At 38.3% G+C, this 20,027-nt stretch overlaps 1 protein-coding gene across 4 annotated transcripts in view; it reads right to left on the minus strand.

The window, feature by feature from the left end:
* Positions 1 to 2,156: 2,156 nt before the first annotated feature.
* Positions 2,157 to 20,027, minus strand: part of LOC143349712 (uncharacterized) — a 42,604-nt gene continuing 24,733 nt past the window's right edge. For 3 of the 4 annotated variants that reach the window (XM_076781172.1, XM_076781181.1, XM_076781188.1), the window contains exons 6-19: positions 19,600 to 19,964; positions 19,233 to 19,360; positions 17,483 to 17,609; positions 16,680 to 16,831; positions 16,287 to 16,485; positions 15,992 to 16,144; positions 13,507 to 13,800; positions 13,200 to 13,341; positions 12,865 to 13,016; positions 12,602 to 12,791; positions 12,379 to 12,532; positions 12,182 to 12,305; positions 10,415 to 10,563; positions 2,157 to 10,310 (exon numbers count right to left, since the gene is read on the minus strand). In XM_076781172.1, the coding sequence (XP_076637287.1) occupies positions 10,122 to 10,310; positions 10,415 to 10,563; positions 12,182 to 12,305; positions 12,379 to 12,532; positions 12,602 to 12,791; positions 12,865 to 13,016; positions 13,200 to 13,341; positions 13,507 to 13,800; positions 15,992 to 16,144; positions 16,287 to 16,485; positions 16,680 to 16,831; positions 17,483 to 17,609; positions 19,233 to 19,360; positions 19,600 to 19,964 (2,518 nt within the window). In that variant the 3' untranslated portion in view covers positions 2,157 to 10,121. The remainder of the gene's footprint in view (positions 10,311 to 10,414; positions 10,564 to 12,181; positions 12,306 to 12,378; positions 12,533 to 12,601; positions 12,792 to 12,864; positions 13,017 to 13,199; positions 13,342 to 13,506; positions 13,801 to 15,991; positions 16,145 to 16,286; positions 16,486 to 16,679; positions 16,832 to 17,482; positions 17,610 to 19,232; positions 19,361 to 19,599; positions 19,965 to 20,027) is intronic. The other variant, XM_076781197.1, reaches the window with a different exon arrangement.

Below are 20,027 nucleotides of genomic sequence, written 5' to 3' on the forward strand. Positions count from 1 at the left end.
ACTAATTATTCCATCGCTTCGTATTAAATTTCCTTTCGTATGTCACTAATATGGGTATCAATTTTAGTTTCAGATTATTCGCAGGGACATCGAGGGAGTACGCCACATCCGCCGAGGGACATTTAATTCTAAGTCTATTAGATTTAAGCTTCGTCGCGAATCTTAAAATTAACGTCGAAGATTTCTTTATTGTACATATTTCCGCGTCTTACCAAGCAATTATTCAATAAGTAGCTTCTCGTTCTCTCGTTCCCTCGTTCCTAGCTTCGGTCACCGCTGTTTCATCGATTGAAACATGTGATCGGCCGTGTATCTGGTCCGAAAGATCTAATCGCCTTCCCTTGGTAAGCTTGATTGAGGGAAAACGGCACTTCGCTGGAAGGTGTGGAGTTTCCGTATTCTGCGGAAACGCATACCTTCCAGCGGAAGTCGACCTTGTCTCAGGTACTCTCTCTTTGTCAGACAGCCTAAGTCGGGTCCTTCGGGCTCCCGGCGGGTTGCGTTGGAGAAATGGAGACCTCGATTCAGGGTTGCAGTTCTCTGTTTTCTTGTTGAGATCGAGTTAGCAAGGGCAGTAGGTTCGATCCTCGGATCAGCTGCACGGTACAGCATCGCGTCGCGTCGCGTCGCGTATCCCACGATTTAGCTTCATCCCTCTTTTTAACCACATAATTGCTTGGTACAACTAACATCCAAGGAACTTTGTTTCCTTCTATCGTCCGAATTTTAGCTTCAACTTGACTAGACTTGAGCTTCGACGTTAATTTTAAGTACCTATTGTATGCGTCTCCCAATATTGCCAAGTAATTATTTAACAAGTAGCTTCTCTCGACTCGTTCTCTCGTTTCTTGCTTCGGTCACCACTGTTTCGTCGAACGAAACATGTGATCGGCCGTCCAGTTTGTCCGAAAGATCTAGTCGCCTGCCAATGATAGATCGATTTCTAGAAATAGAAATCAATCTACCAAGGGTAGTGTCGATTCGATCCGAAGATCTGCTGCACGGTTCAGCATCGGGTCGCGTCGCGTCTCCCATAATTTAGCTTCATCCCTTTTTAAACAAAATAATTACTTGGCATGACTAGTTTCTAAGGATGTAAAAGGGAGATCGATGGAACTTGGTTTCCATCTATCTCCCTTCGGGTCTCCACTCGCAGCAACCTCCACGTGGTGAGACCTGGTAATCGGTGTCATCCACGATAGAAAAGCTTTTCTATCGTGGGTAACACCGAGCTAATGGCTGCGAATTTAGAATTGTTTCTTGATATAATAAACGAATTTAGATTTATAGTTAGGCAGATGTTTGGTTAACCATTATGTTAGGCAGGTTATTTTTATTTGAAGATAAATTCTTTTGAAAACTCTTTCAACTTTCTTCGTTGGTTGTGCATCTTTCATTGGCTGCACTTTCGTTTGTTTCTTCACAGAAGATCTTTAGTAATGGAGGGTGGTTAGGAATCGGTTAGGACGGGTCTCCATTCGCAGCAACCTCCTCGTGGTGAGACCTGGGTAATATTATTTAGCGTTTAATTAATAATCGTATCGCTCTTAGCTGGGTAATGCAATTATTAATTAAAAATTAAATAATATTAGCAAATTGGCTGCGATCCGCTTTGCATAGGTCATCATAAATATAGAGCTTCTTCGCTAGGTTAGTTTTGATTCTCATTGATTCATCAAAGATTCTAGAGTATTGTCAGAGATGAGGTATACGAGTAGATCTTTCACCCAATGTATTTTTTCTGCCCATTTTTATGGGGTCTTGAAGTCCCCTTACCATTTTCGTGTCATTCGCAACGTTACCAACAGATTTAGAAATGAATTTCAATCCCTTCCATAGTCAACTCTCATGTATTTACGCATACACTACAGTTGTCTGCCCATCAATAGCAATTGAGTGAATAGTTTCTCAACTGACCGCCATCCATGAAAAGAGGACGTTAAAATCACCTCTGGATTTTCAGGTCGGTATGGCAGTGAGGTTGGACCACGAAAGTCCATAAGGTGAACGGTCTACTCGTATGTACCTAAACCCAAATGATTTCAAAATTAAAGAGTTTATATTCCGCATAATAATTGACAATGCAATAGTGTGATAATAAAATTCCAAGGAGAAATGTGTGAAACGTAATACTGTCAATACATAATTTATTTGTCAACACGAATTTTCCATAAATATATCATATATCAATATTTATCATATATAGTTTTTTACTTGCGTATAATAATATTTTTTACAGCACATACATTTCTCTTTTAATATAGTTCTTTGTACCGTTTGAAGATGCGCTCCCAGACTCACAGCACACGCTATTGCACCATTCTCGAACAAATGAAATCTATTCTTGCAGATTGTTATCGAACCACCGATTAACTTATTTCCAGGCTGCCGGGTAAAAGCACCTTTTTATCTCGTTTCTCCTATTTTTTTTTTTATTCCACGATATGTCCGGATATGTCTCGAAGAAGTTGCCCTTTTTATTGCCACCTACAGTACGCGTTTTTGTACTTTATTAGTCGACATTTATCTAGCAATCAATCTGCAAAAATATATTTTTCTAACCGAAGTACAATGTGTTTTAAATTCTATCAGAACATGGGGTCTAGAGAACGTATAAATTTTATGCATTGTATAATGAATGTAAATGCCAAATTATCAGACTGAAATGATGGCGCAATTTGCATCCATTGGTTGGAAAGTTATTTAAGTAATTATATCGAAATCGTGCATACGAGGGAAAACTCAAATTCAATTATTTTGATTCATAATACTTCTCGATATTGAAATGTGTTCGAAGAGAGAATGTTACAAAGTGCGAAGTATATTCGTTCCTATTATAAATTCTGCCGTGCAACACATGCTCAAGTTTCAATTTCGTAGCTGCTGCCTTGTTTGTGTTGCCGCGTTATACAGTTATATGTACTCTTAATTATTTAGATACACTACTAATCGACATGCTATAACTCTCGGCCAGCAAGAGTAAGTCCAGTTTACGTTATTCCCTCTTCGTAACCCACTATCATATACAATATGTTTTGTTAAGTATCAGCGGATATTTAACAGCAATATATGGGTATATATGCAACAACATCCTTTGTTATCTCTGTTTTATCTTTGCAGTATCCACGCTAGAGCCCTGATAGTTATTTTTAATATTACGACAACGAATGGGAAAGGCAGTGCAAGCGTCGAATCTACCGTGTTGTCGTGAAGTCAATTCTCATAAAAAGTTTCGTCGTCGACATTCTATAAACTTGAAACAATAGCTTAACCACTACAGAAGCTCTACGATAACATTCACGAAGGAAGGACGATATTGATTACTGAAATACCTTTCAAGTAGTACGATCACTTAATCACTAATATTTTTTCTTGTTAAATTGACTTCAAAACAACGCTCACTATCTTACAATACACACGTTAGCTATGGATTTTACTCGCATAGAAAAGTCAGTAGTGAAACATAATTTCTCTAAGCTCCTTAAGCACGAAAGTGGTGTCTCTTTAATTGACCATGAGTTCAATTCGATTACCAACTAATTACAAAACTTCATCGGTATTTCGCGTAACGACTTTCAATACATCAATGTTTCTTTCTGATTGGTTACGGCACTCGTCTACGTGGTACTCTATGCACCCTATCTTCAGTGAAACAAATTGATCTTTAGAAAGCAACAAGAAATTTAGCAATTTCCCCCATTATTTTTATATATAAACACTCTAATATCCCAATAATATACGTAACACAATGCCCCGTGTATACTCCAATATTCTACTCCCCCTATACATCGACCAAAAGAAAATATCTCAATGCATAAATGATTTCAGTATCTCACTATTCTTTGTCTCTATATTCCAATGTTTTAATGTACCAATTTTCCAATATCTTAATACGCCAGTATTCCAAGACTCGAATTAGATTTATCCCTCCTCTAATACTATCTCGTCGAGACCAGAAATTTAACCACATCATTAAAAATCAAACACAATTTAAAAGACCACAAACGCAGTCGACTCCAATCTTTGGAATTTTCAAAAACAAACTTCTGAATAACTTTTAGACTTAACAAAGCATTTGAAAAAGACGAACGCGTTCAGGCTATCGACACAACTGTCCTCGTCTCTCTTTAACATTAATTACAAATCTAAGGGTACAATACTATCTAAGTCTATGTACCAATCACAGCGACACAGAACATGTGGAACGTACCTACATATATAGCCAACATTAATCTATATAGATATGCACTGTTTGCATATTATAAATATATATATATACAGGGTGTTCGGCCATCCCTGGGAAAAATTTTAATGGGGGATTCTAGAGGCCAAAATAAGACGAAAATCAAGAATACCAATTTGTTGATGGAGGCTTCGTTAAAAAGTTATTAACAATTAAATTCAAACATTTCAAATCGTTCTGGAAAAATTATTTTCGGTTCCGGGGCTGAATTACAATCATTTTTGGTCGATAGATATACCCCTGAAATCCTATCCACTTTCGAGAAAAAAATTCGAGTAGGTATGATATTTTCAACAAAATTAAAAATTTTCAAATCGTTCTAAAAAAATTATTTTTAGTTGCATGGGTCAATTACAATCATTTTTCGTCATTAGACATACCCCCGAATTCCTACTCAGTTTCGAGAAAAAAATTCATTACCGAAAATTTCAATGTCTGACCATAGCGTTGATATGTTTCACTGAATTTTCATGCGAATCTTTAAAACATCATAACTTCTGAACGGATTGGACGATTTTAATGTTTAAAAAAGCAAATTACGCGTATTTTGATGGAGAATATGTACAAATCGCAAAAATATCCGAAAAGTTGGTCCTTGACCCCGCAAAATGAGAAAAACTCCATAAAAATGGTCCAATTTTCAAACGGCCATAACTCCTACAATAGTGAATATATTTCAATGAAACTTTTTTCTGAAGTAGAGCTCATGGGTACCTACAAAAAAGTATTGGACAACTTTTCTGTAGGGCGTCAAACAATATTACTAAAAATGAAAAAGTAATTTTTAAGAAAAATCGACATGGTAGGTGCCTAAATTTTTCGGCGAAAAAAAAATTTTCGAATCGTTCTAAAAAAATTATTTTCAATTGCGGGGGTCAAATACAATCATTTTTGGTGAATAGACATACCCTCGAAATCCTGCGCATTTTCGAGAAAAATATTCGAGAAGATGTGAAATTTTTCGACAAAATTAAAAAGTTTCAAATCGTTTTAAAAAAATTACTTTCGGTTGCGGGGGTCAATTACAATAATTTTTGGTGAATAGACCTACCCCCGAAATCCTACCCACTTTCTAGAAAAAAATTCTATACTTTTTAACGAAGCCTCCATCAACAAATTGATATTCTTGATTTTCGTTTTATTTTGGCCTCTAGAATCTCCCATTAAAATTTTTCCCATGGGTGGCCGAACACCCTGTATATGTGTGTACATGTACATAACATACAAACATCAGGTTAGAATTACTCAATACACGCTATGCGCCGAGAGTATCTTCAGTCAAAAAGATATTTCGGTTGATTACTTTGTAATAATTCAATCGTCTTGCAAATATTAGCAATTTCTTTTAAATATATATATATATACACACACGGTATAGTATATCGACTACTGATTGTACGATTAGGATTTGTGCCGGGCACAAAAAGCAATCACATTTAGAATCCCCGCGTTGTATTCGCCAGTTTAGATTTTTCTTTGTTCGCTACAGTATGCAAAATGCTTCTTACAAAAATTATTTCTTAATTTCCTCAAATTTGATTGTTTCTTCATGTCGTTGTTGCTGTTTCTTAGGGAGTGTGGTGTTGGAAAATTCTGGTCGAATAGAACGCGGAGCGAAATACGTAGCATATAAACGCATTATCAGCACGTCAAAAATTATAACACGTGTACACATCTTCGATAATTTCGTAGCTGTACGCTTCTGTCGACAGTGTGCTCGTACGATTTTGCACAGAAAAGGTGACAATTATTTCAGAAACTTAGCTCGAAACTCTATCGTATAATATAGACATCGAAGATTAATACAAGAATAAAAAAATCGATAGTTTCTCGATGAAAATAATTTTAATTTGGATAGATTTTTTATTATTCCCGCGTTCGAAAGAAATATCGAGTAAATATATATAAATGGCACTAGCCCTTTAAACCAGCCGGACAATTAATATAATTTTAATTCTCCTATCTTTTTTCTCGATAAAATACTTTTTTTATTTCACTTAGCGCGAAGAGAAACGATTCTCTAATTTAAACTCTGTATTGACTCGCAAAAATGTAAGCACTGTTTCCTCGAATATTTAATACAATGACGTATATTGTCATTCAAGCTCAACGACGATTGTATAGATGTACGTTCTACGTTTCTTACATTTTCATTATAATTAACAACCTTTCGCGTTCCAACATTTTTTTCTGTTTTTGCACTTTTCACAATAATTGTTCGATAATTCTATTTCTCCTCCAACGAAGCCTCCTTATTCATTTTTACATTTCTATTCCGACGTCAAACGACTCATAACACGTCGTTCGAAATCGGAATACAAGTGTGTATGCATAATGCATGTATATAGGTATACTACGCGTTTAGACAATTTAGAATAAACTTCTTATCGGCAATTTTAATGGATACGCGGAGCTTATTACGAAAACTCGCTAATCGACATTGACTTCACAGGAGTAGTTATGCAGTTTCATAGTATCTTTCGAGAAGAATACCTTTCTTAGTGACACCATTATCTTGTGCGCAGTATTTTATATTACCCTCGAATTAAATTAATCGTGAGAATATCTATTCTATTCGTAAATAGATAACCAAAAGTGTGGAAAGTAATTAAACCCTTCTCGAGCCTAGGCGTGAAAACACGATTTCTCCTACTCCTATATTGACTTCTTCCATAAAGAAATATATAAAAATTCATTGTGCAAGATATTTATAAAGAAAATATGCGATCTTTGGCACTGAAGGGTCAGAGAAACCAAGTATATACTATAATATCCTCGTCTTTTCTGTAAAATACATATAATCCTTTATATATTTTAATAACAGTTGCTTATATCACATTACGCGATTATATTATATGTATTTTATACACTCGGAAGTATAACTTCACGTGTAAATGCATGTAAGTAAATATTTTCATTAAACATTTTCCAGGGGAGAAATGAAACTTTTCGATGCTTCGTCGTGTTAAAAATTACTATTTTTAAAACAATATTTTGAGGACTCTCGAGCGACGAAACTTCTATCTTTAAAGTGTTTGCACAAAACAAAGTTCTTGATGGTTCGTAGGACCTAAAGATATACCTAATCAAATTCAAATTCGCTATTCGGTAAATTACGATCCTACTCGACAACTATAGCAATCAAAGATTGCATCAAAACACGATAACGAAAAGCATGTAACAACCACGTGCATGTGTCCTTACGCCTAATCCGTTTACCCTAGTCTTACATGCTAGTTTACTGTTCATCTTGGAACATTTCCTAAAATTATTTATTGTCTGTTCACACAGTATTGTCGGTTATTATTAATTACATTACTTCTCGATTACAACTATCTGTTGTCTGGATACTAAGGAAGACATTTGTCGTCTAGTAGTTTTAGTCAAAGAAGAAATTAATGGTTTCGGTCAACGGAATATAGAAAACGAAACAGAATCATTTGGGGCGAATGAAAAATTGTGGGAGTTCCAGAAACGCCAAAGAAAAATACTCGTTAAGCTGCGATAGCTTCAGCATATTAACCCTATTAGTGATAAATTTCCCGACTAACTAAAACCACGTAAGAAAATTCCACTGTAAAATTTGATCGCATCCTCGACGAAGGCGAGAAAACCTGAATAGAAAGTTTTCTTAAAAAATACATAGATTATTGTCCTGACCAACAATACCGCTATTCTTACCGTTTAGAAAAAATCTAAGTCAATTAGTAAGGCTCCTAGTTTCCATAAATAATATACATCGTATAAAGTAGACTCGTTTAAAAACTATTTCCATTTGAGTGCGGATCAAAAAAGTGCTGGTGCAGAGTATTGTCCCTAGAATTCAGTCAACATGTTCTCTAATCCTAAGCTAGGTTTATAGTGCGCTATAGAAAAACTATAAGCAGCATCGTATCGCTCCGAATGCTCGCTTAAAAAGTTAATGTTGTTCGTGTTTCGAATATTTCGATCATAAATAAGCGTATTCGAAGCACGAACACGCCATCAAAATATCGATACGTATATATTCAAGCTATAGATACGAGGCTGAGCAACGTTGTAAATTGTAAATAAACGTGCGTGTATGCATTCTCAGTAATTCAACTATATTTATAAAACTTTCATTCTTGCTCCGAATTTTTCGCATTACAATTATGTAAGAAAAGAATCGGGAGATGTATTAAAAGCTTGATGCCGAAACATCATAGAAAATGTAATAACAACGTACCTCTAAATGCAAATTTGATCTCAGACATTTCCTTATAATAAAACAATTTGATCAAAAAGTTTGCTTATGGCAATCTTTCCATTTAATAAGCTTTAAATAGAAAAGAAAGTGGTGATCACGTTAGCTCAGCTCCGTCATTAACATGCACGTATAACTATTTTCATATACATATTTATATATATGTATGTATATTTATACGTATATATGTTTCCCTGCTTATGCATAAACATGTGCTGTATATTAGTATACTAATAATATACGCTACGTTAAACATATATTAAGGTTTATACTTACATTAACAAACGTGTATTTCAATTATACGTACACTGTAGACTTTTATATTTATAGTTAGATGAAATTTGTATCATCGATACACATATGCATCTCATGCAGTATGCGACATTTTATTTACATCGGGTGTGCGTTTCTGAATTTCGTACCAAACTATCTTTTGTTGTCTGCGGTAAAACACTTCCGTCCTTCGATATCAGCTACGTTTACTATCCCGATGTATAAAAACCGATTCTCATTCGTCAGAAAGTAGATTTATTAATTTCAACCGTAATTACCCATTGAGATGAAAATTTATTAGAAACAAAGAATTACGATTATTGTTTCGAAATATCGACGAATAATAAACGCACACCCTTTTAGAACAGTGATTTTCAACCACTTGGTGGCGCGTACGCGACCCTCCCGAAAACCGACAGCAATACAAAATGTTTTTTTGTCGCATCTCATGCGAAATTTTCGTTTTACTCGCAAAACCTTTTTTAGTTGTTTTTATTCACTTTTAATTCTCGATACCAAAAGTAGAGCAACCAGCTGGTTTATTTTTTTGTAATTATTTCTTTTGACGCGATCGTAAAAGTTGACTTTCTAAAAAATGGCGACAAGGGCTCGTTGACCGAAGCATTCTGTCCAACATACAGCCCCGCCGTTCGTGTAACAGTTTCTCAATATGTTTCCTCTTATTTCATCTTTGTTTTATATGCCCTTAGCTAAATTTCTTATCGTTAACATAAGAGAGGGAAACTTACGAAAGTCAACCAACGAGACCACAATTGCTACGGGTTGATAATTTTGACCTCGATCGACTGTTACGTTTTTGTTAGTTTGAGTACTCTAAGTGATATGTAAATTAAATAATAAATTATAAAGTAATCACATTTTTAGCAGCGATTAAACTAGACTATTCTGGATATCATCGCGCTTATTGTCGTTGCGGGGAAAAGATAGGAATTTACATTAAAATGAGTAAAAAAAAACCTGCATCAGGAATTCGATTCCCTGTTACAAATGTAAGTTCCTTAACTACCTAAATTAAGCAAAAAGTACGTAAAATTGAGCTCAAAACGTATGTTGTAAGAATGGTCTCTCACAGTCTGTCTTAAAAATAGATTCCCTCTGTTTCACGAGAGTATAGTAATTTAAGGATACCCACAAAAAGAAATATAATCATTCTATCTACCTACATATATAGTCATTCCCTCAGAACTGCAACGAACGTACTGTTTGTACGACAATAACTTTTAACAAGGAATTTTAGTGTCTCGGATAAACAGTGCACGCGCATTATTGTCGTTAAAATTATTGTCTTACGGTAATATTTAGATACGTCTTACCAGTTGTTGCCCGGAAGATTCACCAGATCATGATTTTCTTTTTCGATTAACCCATACCTACGTCAGAGTACTTGGCCATCTCGCTACGGATCCACGGTATGTATTTTGGCACGTAGGCGTAAACACCAGGTAATTTCGGGTGAGCACACTTTATGCCCCAACTAACGATACCACCAACGAACCATCTTTCCTTATCGTTTTCGTCCTGACAGAGCAAAGGACCTCCGGAGTCGCCCTGTTGATCGTATCAAGTATAAAAACGTCGAATTGCTTAAAGCCAAAGGCCGAGAAATTGCTCTGGAAATATTTGCCATCGTTACAACAAATTTACAAATTTACCTGACACGCGTCCTTTCCTCCATCCGGGTAACCAGCACAGATCATTCCATCGGTGACATTCATTTCTTTGTGCGCGAACCACAAGTTGCAAATCTCTCTGTTCAAGACTGGAACTTGTACCTCGTTCACGGCCGGTTCATATTCGGATGCTACAAGAATCGATCGTGTCGACACGATCCTTTTAGATCAAAGACATTCGATATTCTAGCGTATACAGGGTGTTCGGCCACCCCTGGGAAAAATTTTAATGGGGGATTTTAGAGGCCAAAATAAGATGAAAATCAAGAATACCAATTTGTTGATCGAGGCTTCGTTAAAAAGTTATTAACGTTTAAAGTTCCGCCCGTACTGAATTTTTTTCTCGACAATGGTTAGGATTTCGAGGGTACGAGTATTGACCAGAAATGATTGTAATTGACCCCTTCAACCGAAAATAATTTTTTTAGAATTTATTAAAAATTTTTTTTTTCGTCGAAAAATTTACCCCCTGTCGATTTTTCTTAAAAATTCTTTTTTCATTTTTAATAATTTTGTTTAACGCCCTACAGAAAAGTTGTCTAATACTTCTCTGTAGGCACCTATGAGCTCTACTTCAGAGAAAAGTTTCATTGAAATATATTCACTATTGTAGGAATTATGGCTGTTTGGAAATTGGACAATTTTTATGGGGTTTTTCTCATTTTGCGGGGTCAAGGACCAACTTTTCCAATATTTTTACGATTCATATTCTCCATCAAAATACGCGTAGTTTGCTTTTTTAAACATCAAAATCGTTCAATCCGTTCAGAAGTTATGGTGTTTTAAACATATACGTGAAATTTCAGTGAAACATATCGACGCTATGGTCAGACATGAAATTTTCGGTAATGAATTTTTTTCTCGAAACTGAGTAGGATTTCGAGGATATGTGTAATGACCAAAAATGATTATAATAGACCCCTGCAACCGAAAGTAATTTTTTTAGAACTAATTAAAAATTTTTAATTTCGCTGAAAATTTCCCCACCTACTCGAATTTTTTTCTCGAAACTGCGTAGGATTTCGAGGGTATGTCTGTTAACCAAAAATGCTTGCAATTGACCCCTGCAAACGAAAATAATTTTTCCAAGACGATTCGAAAATCTTTTTTTTCACCCCAAACTTTCAGCATTTACTCGAATTTTTTTCTCGAAACTGCGTAGGATTTCGAGGGTATGTCTGTTGACCAAAAATGCTTGCAATTGACCCCTGCAACTAAAAATAATTTTTCCAAGATGATTCGAAAGTCTTTTTTTTTCACCCCAAACTTTCAGCATTTACTCGAATTTTTTTCTCGAAAGTGGGTAGGATTTCGAAAGTATGTGTATTCACCAAAAATGCTTGCAATTGACCCCTGCAACTAAAAATAATTTTTCCAAGATGATTCGAAAGTCTTTTTTTTTCACCCCAAACTTTCAGCATTTACTCGAATTTTTTTCTCGAAAGTGGGTAGGATTTCGGAAGTACGTGTATTCACCAAAAATGATTGTAATTGACCCCCGCAGCCAAAAATAATTTTTCCAGAACGATTTGAAATTTTTTAATTTAATTGTTAATAACTTTTTAACGAAGCCTCCATCAACAAATTGGTATTCTTGATCTTCGTCTTATGTTGGCTTCTAGAATCCTCTATTAAAATTTTTCCCCGGGGGTGGCCGAACACCCTGTATAGTTTACACGAACTGTATACGTCTTATACGAACGCGTTATACCTATACGATTTGCATCGAATTCGTCACTGAATACGTACAATCGGTGTCGTTTTTCTTCCCCCAACCGATGACGGTGCACAGAGTCCCGGGTATCAGATGCATGTTAACCGTTGGCAAGCAGACTGGTCTCAGGTGTTCGTGAAACTGGACTCGCTTTTCCAACTAAGGATAGAAAGAAAAACTTAAAATCACGATCGAAAGCAACGTCGAAACTAGGAAATTAATCACTGTCTACCTGGAATAGGGCCACGTCATTGTCGTGAACGACATCCAAATTGTAACTCGGATGGGGTATTACTTTTTTTACCTTCAGTTTCTGCCCGAGATAGGTGTGAGAGTGTCTTCTGGTAATTCCTAACTGTATCGTCCAGCCAGATACGTCGGTGTGACTGGAATTTACGTGGAAATATTTACGAAGCGCGTAGAAAACCATAAAAGCAGACAAAACAGCGACTCACTTTCCTACGCAATGAGACGCCGTCAGTACCCACTGATCGGCAATTAGGACTCCGGCACAATAGAAAATCTGTTCGGGTCCGCCAAGAAGAGCTGCCAAAAATGGCCAATCACCGGGTGCCGATTCAACACCACCCACAATTCTAGTCTTCACCTTCGAATTCCCATACAGTGTCTTCCTTCGTCCACAAGCTGCACAATTAATGTTACAACTGACTAACGAGAAACTAACATTCCGTATGGATAGTTATGGAAAACCAGTTACCATATTCCGAACACGTGAGCTCAACTTTTGGATAAATCTCCTGATCCGTTATGCATTCTTGGAATTCTTTCAGAAGGTTCGTTTTTGAACTTTTGAAATTCTTTCGGGTGATGTTGAAGTCATGCGCCATTAACCTAGGCGAAAGTGCCACCCTAAAACCGTTACAAGATCTAAGGTCAACGCGCTTCGAATGTCGAAATCTGCTCTCGAAAGCTTACTCTCGAATACTTTGTTAAGGAGTCTCGATGAGAAAAGGCTTTGTACGATGTGTAGGGTTAAAGGGAAATATATACCAAGAAAGTGACCAAACGACAATCATAAATAAATACTCTTACGTGTATCCAAGCATGGAGCAAATCGTTTTAGCGGAGTTCGGTTCCCAATGCGAGATGCAAGCAGGCATGAACTTGCCCATTTCCGCGTGATAAACTTCCAATCTTCCCTCGCCCACGTCTCCGTTCCTTTGACTCAGCTTCACTGCAACGATAATTCGGAAATAATGAGGAAACGAACAGTGGTTAAAGATACAACAGCAACAACAACAAAAAAAAAAACAGAGAAGAATATAATCTGATTTCAACGTTCGAGTAGGATCAAACCTTTTAAGGACAAACAACGTTTCCACATTAATATTCTGCTTACAGCAGTAACGTTCGTCCTGGCCCCAAGGACAGTCCATGACACCGTCGCAGATGTGACTTGCGGACATGCATCTCCTTTCGCCACAGTGCAACGGCGATTTCGAGATGGTGTTCTTCGCTAGAATGGGCTTCTTCACGATCTTCGTGTTGAAGACGGACGCGGTGGGCGAGGAAGAGGAGCTGCATTCGCCGCACCCAATCTCGTCACTGTGATCGGCACAGTCCAAATGACCGTCGCATCGCCAGTCGACCGGAATGCATCTGGTACCGTCGCATTGAAAACCGCTGGTGCATACTGTGCAACACGTGCGCGAAGAAACAGGTAATGGTGAGATACTCTCTTTTCTACGTATCGGACTTTTTCTTTTTGCTCGAATACTGCATGCCATTGATAAAAGATACGTATTTCTGCGAACTCCTCGGGAAATAAATAGCACGTGAAAAACATATAAAAACGTGAAGAAAGGGATACAGTAATCGTACAACAAATATTTAACTGTAGATAAAAATGCCGCGAAGGTTTCCAAGTTTAAAATAAGTCGATGTAACATACTTGGGGAATGAAAATAATTATAATTAAAAATTATTAGCAACATCCAAGTTGTACCATCGGCAGTACGCTCGCTATCAACGAATTATTCTGTCTATTCGTAGCAAATGTGCCGTGATACACATAGAAGATGTATACCCACTCGATGCGAACTCCATAAAGCAGTTCGGCATCGAAGACGGCCTGCCTGTCTCGCGATCGTTTAATATAGATTTTGCAATTAGGATTCCATTAGTGGTGGCACGTGCGACGTATCGCCTGTTCGCAGAATTGTAATATAAACTAACGCACGGTGATACGTACACGCATAAGTACGATGTGTGTAATATCACACGGGTCGATTACCCGTTACCACGGAAATTTTAAGAGGTTTCAGTGAGAAACAGAGAACTACGTTTCACTTCCAACGATCCCTGAAGTGAAAATGTCCTGAATTTGCAAACTAAATTGTTTCGAATCGTTTCAGGCCGTCAATAAATTCGTGTTAAGAAAAGAAGAAAATTAAACTGTCTCGATATTTCTAGTTAGACTAAAGAAACGTGATTAATAATTTATAGGGTTGTAAAAAGGAGAGTACAGAAATATAAGAATTGGAAATCGGAGGAAAAACCAGCTGGATCTAAGCGCAATTTAATCGGTTTATTAGCGCGGCACCGGTTAGAACACGACTCTTAATCGATTATAAAACTTACGCAATGTTCGATAATTACGTCGTATACCTGGTCCATCGATCGTTCAATCTTCTCGATGTCCGACTAGAAACCGACCTTTACTACTGAGCGAAGAAAACCAAAGGTTTAGAGATATTGTCTTCCCCTGGCAAATAACGCGACTTGAGGATAATAGCGAAAACATATCTTTACTCGGTTAACCAAAAGAACTTGGAGAACGATAGTTAAAAAATTGGTATTAGATCACCTCGAGACGGCCAGAAGGATCAACACACAACTTCCTGCCCGTAGGAAGTAGTCAACAATGGTAGGCATTCCATTACGAGGCACGAACAAATGAATGGAACAAAAGAGTCGTAAACGGCGATAGGAGGGCAAACAATGGATATCGGTTTAGAACGTTAGTCGGCAATTAGTTCCGTTTGTCTCGGTGCATCTGTGCATCGGTCCAGCCGACAGAGACGTTGGCAGCGCGGTAAAACAAAAGATGGGCGGCGAATCGACATAAATATTTCCGGTTTCCATTGTTCCTGGAACCGAGGCGTTGATGGATCGTTTTCAACACCCTCGTTCTTCTATTTTTTCTAAATTTTTATGACGATCGTTTTTCGCCGGCTCGATTCTACTTTTTAAAATCCAAACTAGACTGTTCCTCTTTAGAAATTACTGTGTAACTTTAGAATATTCTCTCACGCCTCTCACCACTGCCCCCTTAGTTTTCGACTCTGTGATCCTACCCGATGATCGATCCTCGGTTTACTAAAAAAGTTCGTCGCGAACAGAGTTATAAATTCTGAAACGTCCGCGGACTACGAAACTTTTTTCCATCTTTTTTCAAAGAAGGAAATCTAATATTACATCTTTCGTAAGTTTGATCAGGGTCCGCGTGTATTCTAGCCGTCGCCTGGCTGTCCCGGCGAGATTATTTTAATCCCACGATTATCCACCTCTTTATCAAATGCCCGGACTATACCTATTCAGGGGGCTTATCCCAGAGTCTATAATGACTAATTCCCATCTATTCATGGCCGTCCTATTTTAATGTTCTCGTTCAGAGACAACATTTTTCATTTCCGTTGCATTTTTCTGTCCAAAGTGATATCAAAATTCTTGTCTTCTCGTGCTATGGAGATTCGACATTTTATACATAAACGCGTGCAAAGTTTTCATTCTCAATTTATCACGTATCTCTATAATATATCTCGGCAGAAAAATTCATTGCGCTTCATACAATTCAAATTTCGTTGTAACCATGCACAACTTACCGGGTTTTTCCGCCCTTCGAGCTGCCTCCAACACCTCCTGATGTCCGACGCACTCGTCCGGGTTGGAATTCTCCGGGAAAAGCTCGCAATCCACGTAATCCAGCAGCGTCAGGCCGAACACGTTCAAGAAGAACCCGCAGCGTCTCTTGGTTTCTAAGGAAATTATTGGTTTCAATAATCCTAGGCACCTGCATGCTAAATTCGAGCATCGAGTCACGGTGTTCCCGGCTTCGAAAGATATCTAAGTCTTTTGAAAATAGTTTCCCGCGAACATCGATCGATCTAAATTACTTACGGAAACAAAGACTGCGGCAGGGTCGCACGACGTGGCCCCGGGATCCGCATTTCGGCACAAAAACGCTGCACAGGAAAAGGGCTGCCAATTCGTAGCATCTGACGTCGATCACCGAGTCGTAAACCTCGAGCTCGTGCTGAGCGTCGCGTTGCCCGAAATTGCCCATGTTATTCGGGAAGACGGTGAAATTATACGGAATCTGTCAACACGCGTAAATGCGTCTGACGTTTAATTAGACCGCTGAATATGCAACGCCGATCACCGCGATTCGCGGATCGTAATCGATGAAGGAAATTACCGCTCGAAAAATTCGTAGCTCGTTTAAAACGTTCAAACGCGAATAAAAAATTCTTTGATTATTAGACGAGGGTTTAAACAAATCGATAAACTCACCTTGTGATATTGGCAGAACGTCACTATTATGGGCAAACATATTCCCGGTGCTGGGTTCTTCTCTTCGATCGTCGCATCTGGCTTTTCCGTTAGCGCGATCATGCTAGTGTAGATTGTTTTATTCTCCAAGCGTATGACAGTCTCGGGATAAGCTATATCAAGCGTACAATTTTGTTTCAAGTACAATCATTTAACATTATCTTTTTATAAAGTTCCATCGGTTTAGATGATTTATTGCTAGTGAACCTCTATCTACGAATTATCGATAAGCATGGCAATTTACGTATACTTGAGTCAAAAATAAAAGTTACTCTATTTTTGTTTATAATCTTGTTCGAAGAAGGTTTTACCATTCTATATGTATAATCATAAAATCCATCGTGAGCGCGCTAAACTTTAAATTATCAAACGCTCCGTTAGAGACAAGGACAGGGACACGTTGCAGGCAACGATAAAGAGCCTCGTTAATTCGACGGAAAAGCTAATTACGCATTGCTATATTACCAATAGAAACAGAGTCAAAGCGCGTTCAGCGAAGTCGATGTTGATATTTGAAAGCAAGTAGCACACGGGAACCGGGAGCTCTATTGATCTTTCGGTACTACGAAGCTCCTCGTTCTATGTGCTCGGTGCATTACATCGCCTAACGTCACGAGCATTTACATTTGTCACCGACATGTGCTTTTCAGACAATAAACCTTCGCTCGCACGCCTTTGTCCAGAAATAATTGTACCAACTTCGTAAAATAATCGCGCATGAACACGATTCGTAGCTAACTAGACCGAACGATATAATGACTCACATTTGAAATATACAGCCAAGCCTCCAGCGATAATTAGAAGCGCGACAGCGTTGAAGAACACTTGCACGAATCTGAAACGAAGCCGTCCGGTGGTCACGTAATGACTGCTGGTCATGTCTCTGATTATCTGAAAGAAATTTCAATCGAACAATTAAAAACGCTTACGATGAGAAAGAATCGTCAACGACCAGAATAATTTAATGATTAAACCGGTCAACCAGCAGCTAACAGATTTGGGTTTGACTCTGATCGATTTAAAATAAAATGGATTTATTTTCACATAAAATATAAAATAGTCGCTCGAACAACTACAGAGTATCGTTTCAGAAATCCCGTCTGTTTTCATCATTCCTCCCCCCCCCTTCCATCCCCCTTCCACCCTCGCGGTGAGATAGGTGCACGAATTGATGCAAATATTAGTCGATCGCAATATATTTCATATTCGAGGAGTCAACGCACGAGTGTGTGTTATTACGGTTCACTCGACCTATCGCCAGACTATCGATACCGATTATGATTTCCTCGCGGTTGCGTTGCACTATCAAAGGACAAATTACGTCCCTTCGTCAACAGACTGTTACCCACCCAATACGGACACTAATACGGCGTCGCGGTTACACTACCAACGAAACAATAACGTCGGATTTTCGCGAAAATTGAAAATTTCTTCTGGCAACAACTAGGATTGCAAAGTTTTTTCGCCGAGGAACTACTGCACTGAACAAAACTATAAATAACAAGAGAAATGTCTCCAGTGATTGGAAAACAATATTACGTAAGCAGAACTATAAAATATAAGTTCTGCGGAAGAAGATAAATCAACTTTTTACGTTCGAAGTAGAATAGGTCGTTATTGGTCAGACGTTCGATTCGATATTTTACGCGCCTCAAATTTACAACTTTTCCATTATACGTCTACGTTGGGGCAGCAACGAAAATTAGCGAAATCGCGTTGGACAATCGTTTCCAATAATGCCAGGTAATCGAAGAGATGTAAAAAACAAAGCAATTAAACTGACGAGAGGAAATAACCATTATATCCGCCCACGCCTGGTCCGGATTTCATGTTGGCCGGCGTCTATTATCGTGGTCTGTTTTTCGCGTTAATAACGAGAGCATTCGCATGAAATTGTATCGGCTCCGACTCGATAAGGGTTTCGGTTTTTGCGATATCGAGCGCGTAACTCAGAACACGTGCGCGTTTTCCTAATTGCTAAACGAAAAGGCCAAACGACACGAGTTATCGATTCGCAAGGAATCGCAGCTGCAAATTTGTTGCACGCTCATCGTACATGGTTTCCGAAACGCGTTAAAGTTACGGAATTTTTCTATTTCAATATGAAAAAATGGACGCAAAGTAACTTTGATCGGCGACGATGTTCCTACCTAAAATAAAATACAATTTAGACGTTCGTTAGAGGTATTTCCGCATTCTATCACGACCTTTCAGTTCGTCACGAATCAAATGAAAGCTTCGTCGAATTCAATATCGACTTCAATCGTTCCTGGTTTGTCGGGGCATGTCAACAAGCTTTGTAGCCGACACTGACCTCTGAAATTGTTTCCGCTAGGCCAAGCATACGAGCCTTCAGAAATCGCTTGACCCTTAATTCGCACCGTCAGATACGTTTCGCGTCTGCGAGTTAAAATTGCGGTTGCGGTGCAATTGAGTATCTTCTACTTTATCAATTTACGAGCGACCGTCAGCACGCTAGAAATCGCGTGGACTGAAAACTACAGCCTAACTCACCTTATGATGCAAAGAACCGTTGTTACCACCATGAACTCTGACAATAGCCTGCAGACTAGCCGGAGTACTGGTTGATTTCGTTATGGTTCTGCCTGACGAGCTGTCCGGTTCAGACACTAGTGCTCTGCCTGCGAATTTAACCGAAGAATCTCATGAACATTCTTTTAGTCGTTTGTAATGAAAAAGTGTCGCTACAGACACGAGAAAGAACATCAAAGTACGTTTTAAACAAAGAAATCTAGTTTTCTGTAAAGAACAAGCATTTGGCTGCAACCGAGACACAAGAGGAAAGATGACGTATAGGAATTGGCATTCTAGAGTGCCAATTTCCACGCGGTTCCAATTGCAATAAAGTTAATATATTTACCTGGAACTTTGCCGTATTTATGAAGCAAAAGAGGAGCTTCCATTGTCTTGCTGGTATAGCTTGGCGAGCTAGTCTGACTAAAACTGTCCGAAGAGACGTTGCTGTCTTGTCTAACGCTAATGGGTTTCGGTACAGGACTCGGGGAAATGGCGCTTAGAGGCGGTGGAAGATTCGTCTGCGTAGCCTTCGGCAATTTCTCCAATTTCTCGCCACAACTCCTCTCCTTTCTGAGATTCTGTTGCAAAATACACCTGGCCCTGTCCATCTCCGCCTCGTATTTTCCGCGAATCGTAGCCTCTGGGGATCTTTGATCGGCATGCAAACGTCTCTCGAGATCTTGCGAAGCTCTTTGCAACTCCTCGTACCTAGTTTTTCAACAAGAATCGCGAGATATATATGTTATTTCTATCGTGGTAGTGTAACGGCAT

Source organism: Colletes latitarsis, chromosome 2 (genome assembly GCF_051014445.1).
Source record: "Colletes latitarsis isolate SP2378_abdomen chromosome 2, iyColLati1, whole genome shotgun sequence".
NCBI lineage: Eukaryota > Metazoa > Arthropoda > Insecta > Hymenoptera > Colletidae > Colletes > Colletes latitarsis.